This window comes from Emiliania huxleyi (genome assembly GCF_000372725.1).
Source record: "Emiliania huxleyi CCMP1516 unplaced genomic scaffold EMIHUscaffold_99, whole genome shotgun sequence".
NCBI lineage: Eukaryota > Haptophyta > Isochrysidales > Noelaerhabdaceae > Emiliania > Emiliania huxleyi.
The window spans coordinates 332240-344441 of NW_005194698.1; the positions used below are offsets into that span (position 1 = coordinate 332240).

At 66.8% G+C, this 12202-nt stretch overlaps 4 protein-coding genes across 4 annotated transcripts; 1 reads left to right on the forward strand and 3 right to left on the reverse strand.

Moving 5' to 3' along the window:
- Nucleotides 1-844: 844 nt before the first annotated feature.
- EMIHUDRAFT_221927 (hypothetical protein) lies at nucleotides 845-4523 on the forward strand (the record flags this gene model as incomplete). The annotated part of the gene is made up of 5 exons (XM_005756132.1): nucleotides 845-1156; nucleotides 1389-1494; nucleotides 3742-3782; nucleotides 3911-3970; nucleotides 4392-4523. 5 exons carry the CDS (start codon nucleotides 845-847, stop codon nucleotides 4521-4523), a joined length of 651 nt encoding a protein of 216 aa, XP_005756189.1.
- Nucleotides 4524-4929: 406 nt separating this feature from the next.
- Nucleotides 4930-6132, reverse strand: EMIHUDRAFT_221928 (hypothetical protein; the record flags this gene model as incomplete). The annotated part of the gene is made up of 1 exon (XM_005756133.1): nucleotides 4930-6132. The coding sequence occupies one exon, from the start codon at nucleotides 6130-6132 to the stop codon at nucleotides 4930-4932; it is 1203 nt and encodes a 400-aa protein (XP_005756190.1).
- A 3545-nt stretch (nucleotides 6133-9677) lies between these two features.
- On the reverse strand, nucleotides 9678-10274 carry EMIHUDRAFT_312703 (hypothetical protein; the record flags this gene model as incomplete). The annotated part of the gene is made up of 1 exon (XM_005756134.1): nucleotides 9678-10274. One exon carries the CDS (start codon nucleotides 10272-10274, stop codon nucleotides 9678-9680), a length of 597 nt encoding a protein of 198 aa, XP_005756191.1.
- A 111-nt stretch (nucleotides 10275-10385) lies between these two features.
- On the reverse strand, nucleotides 10386-11051 carry EMIHUDRAFT_44220 (hypothetical protein; the record flags this gene model as incomplete). Its single annotated transcript, XM_005756135.1, has 1 exon — nucleotides 10386-11051. A coding segment is annotated over one exon (666 nt), but the record flags the coding sequence as incomplete, so codon positions are not given.
- Between the last annotated feature and the right edge of the window lie 1151 nt (nucleotides 11052-12202).

Sequence of the window (12202 nt, forward strand, 5' to 3'; positions counted from 1 at the left end):
ACGAGTCGCGCAGAGCACCGGCGAGAGCAAACGCGCCGGCGTCGATGTCGGCCATCGCCTCCTCCGCCTCCGCCTCCGCCTCCGCCTCCGCCGCTGCCTCCGCCTCCGCCCCCGCCTCCCCCTCCGCCTCCGCCCCCGCCTCCGCCTACTTGGCTCCGTGCACCCGCCCGCCCCCGCCACAGGCAAGCTCATTCACAACCGTGTACTTGTGTCTGGTGTTGTGGCCCTGCTGCGGGACGTTGACAGCAGCATCGCCAAACTCGTCGTGGGTCTTCTTGTTCCGAGTCTTCTTGCCCGCCGCCGCGGGGCCTGGCAAGCCACGTCGAGGGGGAGACCGACCCAGAGACGGCGCTGCACCGAAAGACGCATCGCCCAGGTCTCCATTCGCATGTCATCCCGCATGGGGATGCATGGCGTTGAGGAAGGCGCCGGCGCCATCCTGGCTCATATCACCGCCACGAAGCGGACTGCCTCCCGCCAAGCCTCATGCTTCGCCCGCTCCCTGCCCTTGGCATGCGCCTTGCCCCCGTCTTCCTCCTCCCGCGGCATGGGAGAGCCGACTTTGCGGAGCCCTCATCCCTTAGCTCGAGGGCGAGGGCGCGCGAAAGCCCGATAAAGGGGAAGTAGGAGAAAGCAGTTGGGCGAGTCATATTTAGCGAATCAGCAGGAAGAAAACCAGAGTCCTGGACCTACCCCCCCTCCCCCCCGCGGAAAAGGGTTTTCTTTCATAAGGTGAGCCTGTGTGTGTGCCAGTCCGCGCCAGTCTGCGCCCTTGTCGTGCCAGTGTGCTGTGCGAGAGGCTTGTATCTTAAGAATTCTTTCATAAAAAAGAAACCCGCCAACAATGGCCGACGGAGTGCGGTTGACCGCTCCGACGATCCTGCTGACCGAACCGTCCGCGCCCCGGACGTCGTCGTCGGCCCACCTGCCGCGAGGCGCCCTCCTCGCCGTTGGCTCCTCTGGCGGTCGCCGGCTGGTGTGCGCGCTCGGCGATGGGCTGCAGCATCTGCCGCCGGCCCTCGGCGCCGAGCTGCCCGAGCTGCTGCTTCCCAAGCCGGCGCTGTGCGGCCGTCCGCTCGACCTGTCGGTCGGAGCCCACCGCCTCGTCGGCCACCCGCTCATGCTGCGTGTCGGGCAGCCGGCCGCCTCAGCAGACGTCGGCGGCGAGGGCGGCTCCGCGGCCGCCAACGGCGGTGGCGGCGGCGAAGAGGGCGGCAGCGGCGGCGGCGGCAGGGCCGACGGCGTCGGCGGCGGGGCCAGCACCGAGATTCGCGCGCTGAGCGTCGCCTTTGTGATCGACGCAGAGGCGCCGCATGACCGCCGGCTTCAAGATTGATTATTATTAGTATTGTATTCTAGTATAGTTGCATTGTGTTCTATGTACTTAGGCGCCGTACGACCGCCGGCTTCAGTACCGGCGGACGGTGGCGGCGTGCGCGGTGCTGGCCGCGGAGCTCGGCGAGTCGCTCGCGGAGCATGAGGCGCACCTCGGGAGTATAATAAAGACAAGAATGTCACCCATTTGACATGAACTGTAATCTACTGTCTACAGGCGCGCCTCGGACTGCTCTCGCGGCCGCCGCCGAACGGCAGCGCGGCGGGCGCTCCGAGCGGACCAGCGGCGTGCGAGCCGCCATCTCGGGCCGATCTCGGGCCATCTCGGGCAATCTCGGGCCATCTCGGGCCATCTCGGGCCGATCTCGGGCAATCTCGGGCCATCTCGGGCCATCTCGGGCGATCTCGGACCACCTCGGTCCATCTCTCACGGCGTGGTTGTCACAGGCGTGCGAGCCGCCCTTCTCTTCCGAGCCGCCCGAGGCCGACCAGCCGGAGTGGCTGAGGCGCGCCGTCGCCGCGCCGCACCTGCTCCCTGCGCTGCGCGAGTCGCTGCTGAGTGTGGCCGCCTGCCACGCCGGGTCGTTGGGCGGAGGAGGAGGAGGGGGAGGAAGGGGAGGAGGGGGAGGAGGGGGAGGAGGGGGAGGAGGGGGAGGAGGAGGGGGAGGAGGCGGGAGGGGCGGGTACGTCGCTCGCTTGCCGCTGCCGCGAGGCATGTCTCTCGAGGTGCAGCTCCCTCCTCCGACTCGGCCCGCGCCGCCGCCGCCGCCGGTCGCGAGGTCGGAAGGTGGCGCCGGAGATGTAGCCGGGAGGCAGCAGAGATGCAGCCGAGATGTAGCCGAGATGTAGCCGAGGTTTAGCCGAGGTGTAGCAGAGCCATAGCCAGGAGAGAGAGAGACAGCCTCCCCCTGGAAGGTGGCGCCGAGATGTCTCCGGGAGGCAGCCGATGGTGACGGCCACACACCGGAGCGACACACACAGACACCTCACACAAGACACACAAGACAAGGCACCTCTTTCAGCCGACACTGTCGACACCGCCCCGAGCGGCGCCGCTGCCAGGCGCGCTGCCGCCGCCGCCGCCGCTTCGGCCGTACCTCGGCCTGCTTCCTCTTCGCGAGGCCGCCTTGTCGCCTCGCTGCCTCTGAGCAGCACCACTCCGGTACTAGTGCACCCCACGCCCCCTCCGTCTCTACCTCAGGATACGCTCGCCTCGCTGCCGCCGGACAGCTCGCCGCTGTTGGCGCGAGAGTGCCCGAGATTACCCGAGATTACCCGAGATTACCCGAGATTACCCGAGATTACCCGAGATTACCCGAGATTGCTCGTCGCTGCTGGCGCGCCTCGACCATCCGGGCTCCTCCCGGACCCTTCTCGGCCCCCTTCCCAGCACCCTTCTCGGCCCCCTTCCCAGCACCCTTCCCAGCACCCTTCTCGGCCCCCTTCTCGGCCCCCTTCCCGGACCCTTCCCGGACCCCTTCCCAGCACCCTTCCCGGACCCTTCCCGGAACCTTCCCAGCACCCTTCCCGGACCCTTCTCGGCCCCTTCCCGGACCCCTTCCCGGACCCTTCCCAGCACCCTTCTCCCCCCCGGCAGGTCCGCCTCGTGCGCGAGCTGTCCGCGGCTCGCTCCTTCTCGGAGCTGCACCTCGAGACCGGCCTCCCTCTCGACACTCTCTACCTCCTCGCCGGCACCCCTCGCCAAAGGGGGGAGGGGAGGGGGGGACGCCACGTCCCAGGACACCGTCCAGTGCACGTCCTGTCCACGTCCCTCCCGCAGGCCACCTCGCCGAGTGGGGCTAATCTCGGCTCATCTCGGCTCATCTCGGCTCATCTCGGGTCATCTCCCGCAGGCCACCTCGCCGAGTGGGGCCACGCGCGCGTCGCTCTCCCGCTGACGGAGGAGTCGCTCTTCGCTCTGCGGCCCGACGCTAGTGATGTGTAAATTAGCCCACTAAGTAAGGGTGGATGGGTCGGCAGGAGTCGCTCTTCGCTCTGCGGCCCGACGCGCCGACGCACGCCGACTCGGAGGTCCGACGCCGCCCCCCCGGAATGAGTGACCCTCGGGGGGGGCCCCAGCTTAACTCGTCCCTCGGAGGTCGCCCCCGAGTCGCGTTCCCCTTGCTCCAGTTCCTCCGCTCCTCAGCTCGCTTTTCAGTCGCTGGGATTGGGGGGGGACCTCACTGAGTCAACTTTCCATGGGCCCCCCCCCCCCCCCCTCCCTCCCCCCGCGCCAGGTTGCTGCCGAGTACGCGGCGGCCTTTGGCGCGCGGCCGGCCTTGCCGCTCCTCTCCGCCCTCGCCCTCTTCTCCGAGCCTCGCCGCTTCGGCGACTTCTCCCCGCCCTCTCCCGCCGCTCAGCGCAGAAGGCCTGAAAAAGAAACCTCGAGGCCACCGCTGTTTGTAGGCGACCTCTCCCGCTCGGCTCGCGTGCCCGCGCGGCGGCTGGTGCAGGCGGACGCATTGTGATTCATTCTATTCATCATACTACTCAAATCTGAGGACACGTCAACTCGGCACGTTGCCAAGCCGACACGTCAAGTCTGACGACAAGCATGCGGCTGGCCGAACCACAGGCGACCGTTTTCCTCTGGCAGCGGCGCGTGATCCACCAGCTGCAGACGTGCCTCCTCGCCGTCGCCGAGGCCGCCTCCTCCTCCTCCTCCGGTCGACCCCCCGTGTCTCTCTCGCTGTGCGTAGCCACTCCACAACCGGCCTGTGTTAGGTCGCCCGTCCGGCCGTCGAGCCGGAGCGGCTGGTCGCATGGCAGCTGATGCAGCAGCTGCGGCCGATGCTGCACGGCGCGACTCGGCTCGATCTCGGCTCGATCTCGGCTTGATCTCGGCTCGATCTCGGCTCGATCTCGGGTTGATCTCGGCTCGATCTCGGCTCGATCTCGGCGCGCGACCCGTCCGCACAGCCGGAGAGGCGCAGAGGAGATGAGGCCAGCTCCCGACCGGCCAGATCTGACAGGGTTGCACCCCCCTTCCCCCCCCCCCCCCTCCCCCCCTCCTCCCTCCCGCCCCTCCGCCCCCGCCAGGCGAGCATTCGCTCGAGGAGCTGTCGTGGCACGAGGGCGTCCCTCGCCGCGCGCTGCTGCAGATGGTGGCCGCCTTCCCGGACGTGCTACTGCCCGTGCTCATGCCCGCCGTCGGGGAGGACTTCGAGGAGGCACAGGACTGTGGCTGAGCTCGCAGCTCGCAGGTGGGGAGTCGAGAGCAAAAGTGTATCCATGTCTTACCCATCCATGTCTTACCCCGCCGCGGCCAGCAACTCCTGGAAGGGGTCTCGCCGGGCGCATCTCGGCGGAAAGAAAAGGCATGTAGCATGTAGCCCGTGAGCAGTGTTGAAAAACGAATTGCATCCCATGAGCGTACGGCTGCCGAGACTAACTAGACCCTTTGCCTGCCCCTCGCGAACTGCAAGCGCACGGCTCCTAGACTGAAACTAGCCTTTTGCCTGCCCCTGGCCACACGGAGCAGGGGGAGCTGCAAGCGCGCGCCCGCCGCGCCCGCACGGCTCCCTCTAGACTAGCCCTTGCCCCTGGCCAAGGCTCTCCGCCAGGCCGTGCGCGCTCCTCTGGTGCACACGAGGATCAGCCAATGATGCAGGCTCCGATCTTAGGCATCACTTTGCTGGCGCGCCTCTTCGGCTTGCCTCCGCCAGGCGCCGCGTCAGGCGACGGGGTGCTCGTGCTACCTGCGGAGGGGGTGTGCGACTCCCGAACGCGGGCAACCTCTTCGTCGAGTGACTCAGCCTCGGGCACGCTCGTCAGCGAGCGCTCCGAAGAAGCGCTCAGGTACTTGAGGGTCCCCTGCTTAAAGACGTGCTTGGCGATGGACATCTTCTCGGCCGACGATGGCCGAAGGGTGCCAGGCGCGGGCACAGCCGCGCTCGAATGTCTCGAATGTCCCGAGTGTGACGCCCACGACGGCTCACCCTCTGGCGTCTGGATTTTCGACGCCGCCTGGATGACGGCGGCCTGCTGCGCCTGGTACTCTGGCACGGCGGGGGACTGGATGGTGAAGAAGAATGAGGGGATGCGCTCGGGCTCGTTGCGCTCCACCGCCGTCTTGAGGAGGTGCATGAGCCCCTCTGCCGAGGTGGGGTTGGTCGCGTGCAGCACGTTGTGCACGTTGATGAGTCGGATGAGCGAGTCCACGTCGGCCTGGTGCGGATGAGCGCTCAGCGGGTCGGTGAAGAAAATAACCGCGCCGATGTCTTCGAGGCACATTAGCGCCGCAATTTGCGCGTCCCCGCCCAGCGGCCCTGAGGAGCACACGGCGCCATAGACGACCTCGTCGTCCTCGCCAAAGACCGTGCGCAGCATCGCCATCGTCGACGCGGTGCCCGTCACGCGGAAACGCTTGAGCGTCTCGGCGTGCTCCTCCACAAACATCCTCATCGCCGGCTTCATGTGGTTGTGGGCGATTAGCGCGAGAGAGCGCATGTCGGACGGACCCAGCTTCGAGGTTCCAACTTCGGACTTTTCGGATCGATGGGACCTCTCGACCGAAAACAGGGATTTGAGCGACTGTTGGTTGTCGGCCCCAAATATGAGCTTCGCGCGGCGCGGGTGCCTCGATGCCTCAGCCTCGATCCGGTCGAAGGCATCGTTGGTGAAGGCGAGGACGGAACGAGTCGAGTCCGAGACTCGTTTGATTGACGACTGAAGGATGTTCGGCGTTGTTGCCTCTCTGCTTGTGGGCGGCGAATGGACCTTTGGCGCGGCGTTTGGCGCGGTGATTAGCGGCGACGCGGGCCTAGGCTGAGTTGCCCTCTGTTCTTTCGCGCACATGCTGAGTTGCCCTCGGTTCTTTCGCGCATAAAACGTATACAGCTAACGCGATGCGGCCTCTGTCTAGCCTCCTCTGCTTCTTTGCAGCAGCCATGGCGGGACCGCATCGAGTAAAACTATTACTGCTCCCGGGTACCGGGTGGTTTCAAATTCGTCACGAAACCGTCACGCTTTCGTCACGAGTCCGTGCGCGGTGGGACCGACACGCAGAAAGAAAGAAAGAAAACGGAGGGGGGGGATGGATGGGAGGACGGCAGAGGTCGGACCGAACTCGGACTCTTCTACTTTTGAGCTGATGGTGTTCGTGGGATATCATATGGATATCGACGGTCGACGGGCAGTTTGTTGGTCCTCTCGCCCACATCAAGTGTCTCTCCGGCACCACGCTGCTACATGCTACGATTCGGGGACGCTCGTCCGCTCCCCCTCCAGCACTAGCCTGCTCGCAAGCCACTCCATGCCGGCAGCCCCTTCCCTCGTGAAGTGGGAATGCAGGCGTCGCCGCAGACTGTTAGACACGGCCTGCCCCTGGCTAACTAAGAGTCTGGATGGCAGGCGGCCGTGCCGCGTGCAAGACCGTGCCTGAGCCCCAGCTCCCTGCGGCGCGTGCGCGTGCGTTGGGATTCTCGTAAAGCGCGTCTCCCCAAAAGATGCCGATCATCGAGTGCAGTACAAAGCCTTGCCGGCGGAGTAGGTTATGGATCTCGGTCATCTCAGCCACGCTCTTGCGAGCCACTTCCACCAGGAGCAGGCCCACGGACACTGCGGTCCAGTCGACCGAACGGAGCGGCAGCTCGTACCCTTCTCGTGCGGCCCACGTCCACGCTGAATAAATCGATATGTAGCGCGCTGACTGGACCGTCGGTGTGCTGCAGTTTCCACGCCTCTAGTATGCCTCGTCCTCCTCGCCGCCGCCGGTGTGCGGGCGCGCTTGCGGGCGGCGGACGCCATATGCACACGCGGCTGGCGCCGTCGTGCCGTGTACCGTAGGCCGATGGATTCGGGAAGGGCTGGGTATCGACCGTCAAAACATGGAAAGAAGTATAGAGAATTTCCGTGGGGGCAGTATGTATTCTTGTAAGATGTGCGTATTCTCGTCTCACTGGCTCCGAGTAGAAAAAGAAAGAAAACATGTTAGCTCCGAGTAGAGGGGGCGTTCCGCCGCTACGGTCTCAGCCCTACCTGGCCATTCTAGATTATAGAATGGCATCCTTCATGCTGCGGCTGCTGCTCCGCTGCCGCTGATTGTGGACACGATTCCCCCGATAATCCTGCCCGCCCGCTCCGCCCCGCCCGCCCGCCGCTCCCCGCTTGCTTGCCCGCCCGCCCGCCCGCCCGCCCGCCCGCCCGCCCGCCCGCCCGACCACCCATTCCCATCACCATCTCACATACCTTCATATAGGCGCTCGAGACCTCCTCTCGCGGCCTACTCGCTGCCTCTGGGGAGGAGGGGAAGACGTAGGGTTGAGCTGGACTCGCCTTTCCTGAGGCCCCTCCCCGAAAGGCAAGTTTTAGCCACATAAAACCGAGACCCCTCCCCACCACCCCAATCCCCCCACCCCCTTGCTCCCCTCCCCCCCTCGGGAGGGCCGAACTGAGGCGCCCGTGGGGACCCCGCACTTCCCTTCCCCCCTCGGAGGGCCGGACTGAGGCGTCGAGGGCCCCGCTCTTTCCTTCGCATAGCGGCCACTCTTCGGATCGCTGGTCGAGCGACCCGGGGGATGCCCCGCGCGCCTGACCCAGGCGCGAAAACGAATCTGCGAGGCGTGGCCGCTCACGCGGCCCGATGGGGAGGAACGGGGCGAGCCCCCTCCAACCCACCCGCGCTAGGTCTCGGGCGGCGAAGGGGTCACACCCGACGACCTCGGGAACTAGCCGGGGCAGTCGGAGAAGGGGCAACTCCGTGCACTGACGGTCGGCCGCCAGAAAACACGCCTGCGTGGATCGCGTCACACCAATCCTCGCTACCCAACGCGGCCAAAGGATATCCACCTCGAGAACCTCGAGACATCTAGAATGGCGTCTCGCGCGCGCTCACCCGGCCGCCTCGCAGCCCCAGCGGCCGGGGGGCGCTTGCCGGGGTTGGGGCTGGTCACACACAGGCGCCACTTTAACGCGGCGAGCCAGAGGAGTCACACAGGAGAGCCCCCAACATGCCACATTTTCAGCAGCAGACGGGCCGCGGTGAGGGCCCATTCTGTATCGAAGAATGGGGTCCGCCGCCGTCCCCCACGGCCTTCTCACGCCCCCAGCGGCGGCGTGCCGCTCGGCCAGACTGGTGGGGTTCGCGCACAAGCCCCAGTTCAACACAGAGAGCCCAACAGTCCGCAAATGAGAGTCCTCCCCCCGCCCCCAAACCAGAGCAGACGCCGGGGGGTGCGCCACGTATGGCAAAAGCAAACGCACGATGGCCGCCGGCGGCCGTTGAGCGCTGCCGCCGTTCGAGCCTTGGATGTCAGTCCGTCGCCGCCTGTGGCGAGGGCAGTGGAGGTGTGAGATTTGTGCTCGCAAGTGGTGGGCGGGCGAAAGGGTCGGGCGGCGAAAGAGAGCAGACAACAGACAGCGCGAAATGCGGACTACTCGTGTCACATCTACTCCTCGTGTCACCTAGTCATGGTCGTCGCTTCCCTGGCCGGTCTCCGAGTCCTGCTCCTCGCCCGAGTCCTCGTCCAAGTTCGAGTAGTCTTCCTCCTCTTCGTCCTCTTCGTCGATCTCGTCGAGCCGGCTCCTGGCCCGACGCCCGTGACGCTGCTGGGGCCGACTTGCTACGCGCGCTGCGACCCGGACCGCCACCTCTGCTGCCGCCTGTGCTACCCGTAGTCCTTGCCGGCGAGCGAGTGCCTTTTGCGGGGCTGTCGCCAGAGCGGGTGTCGCCACGGCCGTCTTCTGATCTGTTTTGTGGTCTGCGGACTGCGCGCTGCGCTGCGCTGCGCGTCTCGAGGCGCGCCGCAACACAGCCCGTGTAAATGGGGTAATGGATAAACCAAGCATCCCCGATGGCCGGGGGGATGTCCCATGGCCCCGGGGTGGCCGTGGGCACGCAGGGGGCGCCGCTACGGGCCGCTGCGGCGCCCATTCTACTTCGAAGAATGCCATTCTTGAAACTAGAATCTAGGTCTGAGACCGGCTAGGGGACACCCAAAGCGCAGAACTAACCCTCGGAGACCCGTGTTTACTTTAATTAAGGCCCTTGCCCTGCGAATGCGCGCCCCCCCCTAGCTAGGGGTCAGGGCTCTCTAGCCCGTAGCCCGATGCCGATCATCCGGCCCGCTGGATGCGCTTCTCAGCTCACCGGCCCTGGATGTGAGGTTGCCGACTGCACTCCAAGTGCTCCAAGAGAGACTGGCAGTGGGACTACTGACGTACGAACGTACGAACGTACCGAGAAATTTAAACGGTGTCGCAGGAGCGCGCTCCCTGCACACGGCGCGCTGTGCTCGGTCACGCACTGCTATCACTGGGAGAGCTATCACTGGGAGAGAGAGAGATTTTTAGCAATTGGTGCCAAGCGGCGAGCGAGCAGGGCGTGGGGCGCTGCCCCTCACTCATGCCCGGACCTTCTTGAGCTCCACGTCGCGCGCCGCCACCGTCCCCTTCAGCTCCGCCACCTGGTCGAGCGCGTCGCCGAGCAGCCCCTTGGCCACGCCAAAGTCGCGCAGCTGCTCCACGCCGCCGCTCGCCCGCACCTCGGCGGCGTGGTCGGCCACGAAGCGGCGGCACTGCGCGAGGAGCCGCCCGTCACCCATCGTGTGCGCCGCCTCGAGCAGCGGCACAGCGGTCGCCGGCGCGACGCTCTCCTGCAGCGCCTGCGCGCAGAGCAGCTCGAGGCGCGGCACCTGGTACATCTGCGCCAGCTCCCGCAGGTCGAGCGCGCGCTGCGCCCTGCCCTCCTCCTCGCCGAGGTCGAACTGGTCGGTGAGGAGGTAGCGGACGAGGGCGGTGAAGCTGGCGAGGTCGGTGTGGGACACCGTGACCTCGGCGGCGTCGCGCTCCTTCATGCCGATGCCAAACATGGTCCGAAAGACCGGGGACCGGGCGCAGAGGTTGGCCTTGGTGACGTGCTCGATGCGCTCCTCGTCGTCGCCGACCAGGAAGGTGACCATGCCCTGCGGGAGGGAGGCGTCGCCCCACGTGTTCGCCATGTCGGCGGAGAAGGTGGAAGGCGGAACGACGATCGGGGCAAAGGAGGGAGGCGGAGGAGGCGCCGCCACGCAGACCTGGCGGAGGCCACCTCTCGAACTGACCAACAGCGTGCTGCCGTCGGGGCTGATGACGACTTCGAATGGGCAGTCGAACTCCGCCGCGTCGCCAACGCCATCGGCGATGCCCGTGGTGCTGCTGCCCGCGATCGTCGTCACTTCGCCCGTCGCCACCTCAACCCGCCGGATCTTGACGTTGCTGCAGTCCGCCACAAACAGCGCGCCGCCGTCTGGGCTGATGGCGATGCCACTTGGGTTGTTGAACTCCGCCGCATCGCCCACGCCATCAGCGCTGCCCCTGGTGCCGCTGCCCGCGACCGTCGTCACCTCGCCAGTCGACACCTCCACCCGCCGGATCTTCTGGTTGCCTTGGTCCACCACAAACAGCGCACCGCCGCCTGGGCTGAGGGCGAGGGCGCGTGGGCCGCAGAACTCCGCCGCGTCGCCCACGCCGTCCGCGTCGCGAGGCTCGCCGCTGCCCGCGATACTCGTCACCTCGCCCGTAGTCACCTCAACCCTCCGGATCTTGTGGTTGTCTTGGTCCACCACAAACAGCACGCCGCCGTCTGGGCTGATGGCGATGCCAGCTGGGCCGCAGACCTGTGCCGCGTCGCCCACGCCATCCGCGTCGCCCTCGTCGCCGCTTCCTGCAAGCGTGGTCACCTCGCCCGTCGCCACCTCCACCCGCCGGATCTTGTGGTTGCTGTAGTCCGCCACAAACGCCGCGCTCCTGTCCGGGCTGGCAGCAATGCTGTTGAAAACGTCACTTGCTGGCAAGGCTGCCACGCGGCGCACGCGCCCGGCCGCCGAGACGTGCAGCAGCGAGTCCTCGGTCGCGACGTACCAGGCGCCCGCGTGATCGCTCGCCACGCCAACCGGCCCGAGCCATAGAGGGCCGTCCTCGCCCTCGAGCGTGAGCGTGGTGACCTGGCCGACGACGCGCGCGCCAAAGAGGGGCGCCTCGAAGCCATCCGCGATCGGCGAGGGCTCCGCGTCCTCCTCGCCGCCGGCGGCGGTGCGGGCGCACTTGCGGGCGGCGGACGCCATACGTGTGTGTGTTCGCGCCGAACAACGCTGATGGATTCGGGACCAGGGCTTGTGGGGTAAGCTGGCGCGTAGGGCATCTGGTATTCGGAAAAGGTGCGTCGGGATTTCATAGTGCAGAGAAGAAATGCGTGCGAGCTCTCGACAGCTCGGTGACACCTCGACCCGCCGGATCTTGGTTGCTGCAGTCCGCCACAAACGCCGCGCTCCCGTCCGGGCTGGCAGCCGCAGTGTAGAGAAATTCACTTGCCGGCAAGGCTGCAACGCGGCGCGCACGCCCGGTCGCTGAGACGTGCAGCACCGAGTCCTTCGTCGCGATGTACCAGGCGCCCGCTTGGTCGCTCGCGACGCCAACCCGACCGAGCGATGCCAGAGCACTGCTCTGCCCCGCGGCTGCCTCGCGGCTGCTGCGTCTCGGCTGCTGCTCCTCGGCTGCGTCTCGGCTGCGTCTCGAGGCGGTGTCTCAGCAGCCGCTCTCGAGGCAGTCTCTCGGCTAGCAGCGCGCCGAGCGACCACACGTCCACCGTCTGGTTGTGCGCCTCGCGTTCTCCACGAGTGCGGGTGGGCAGGCCCTAAAACGGCGGGAGGGGTAGGGGTGCCGCTGTAGGGGTGTGGAGGGGTCGGGAGGGCGGGAGTGCGGACCGTGACCTAAAGCCCTCCACCGATAGAGGTGTCAGGCGGCAGGGCCCAGGAGGGGTGGGGGCTGGGAGGGCTGGCCAAAAGCGAGGCGTAGGAGGGCTCATGAGGGCTTGGGAGAGGTGGAGAGCTCGGAGGGGTCGGAGGGCTCGGAGGGCAGAGAGGCACGAGGGTGGCGCTGGTGGGCTCGG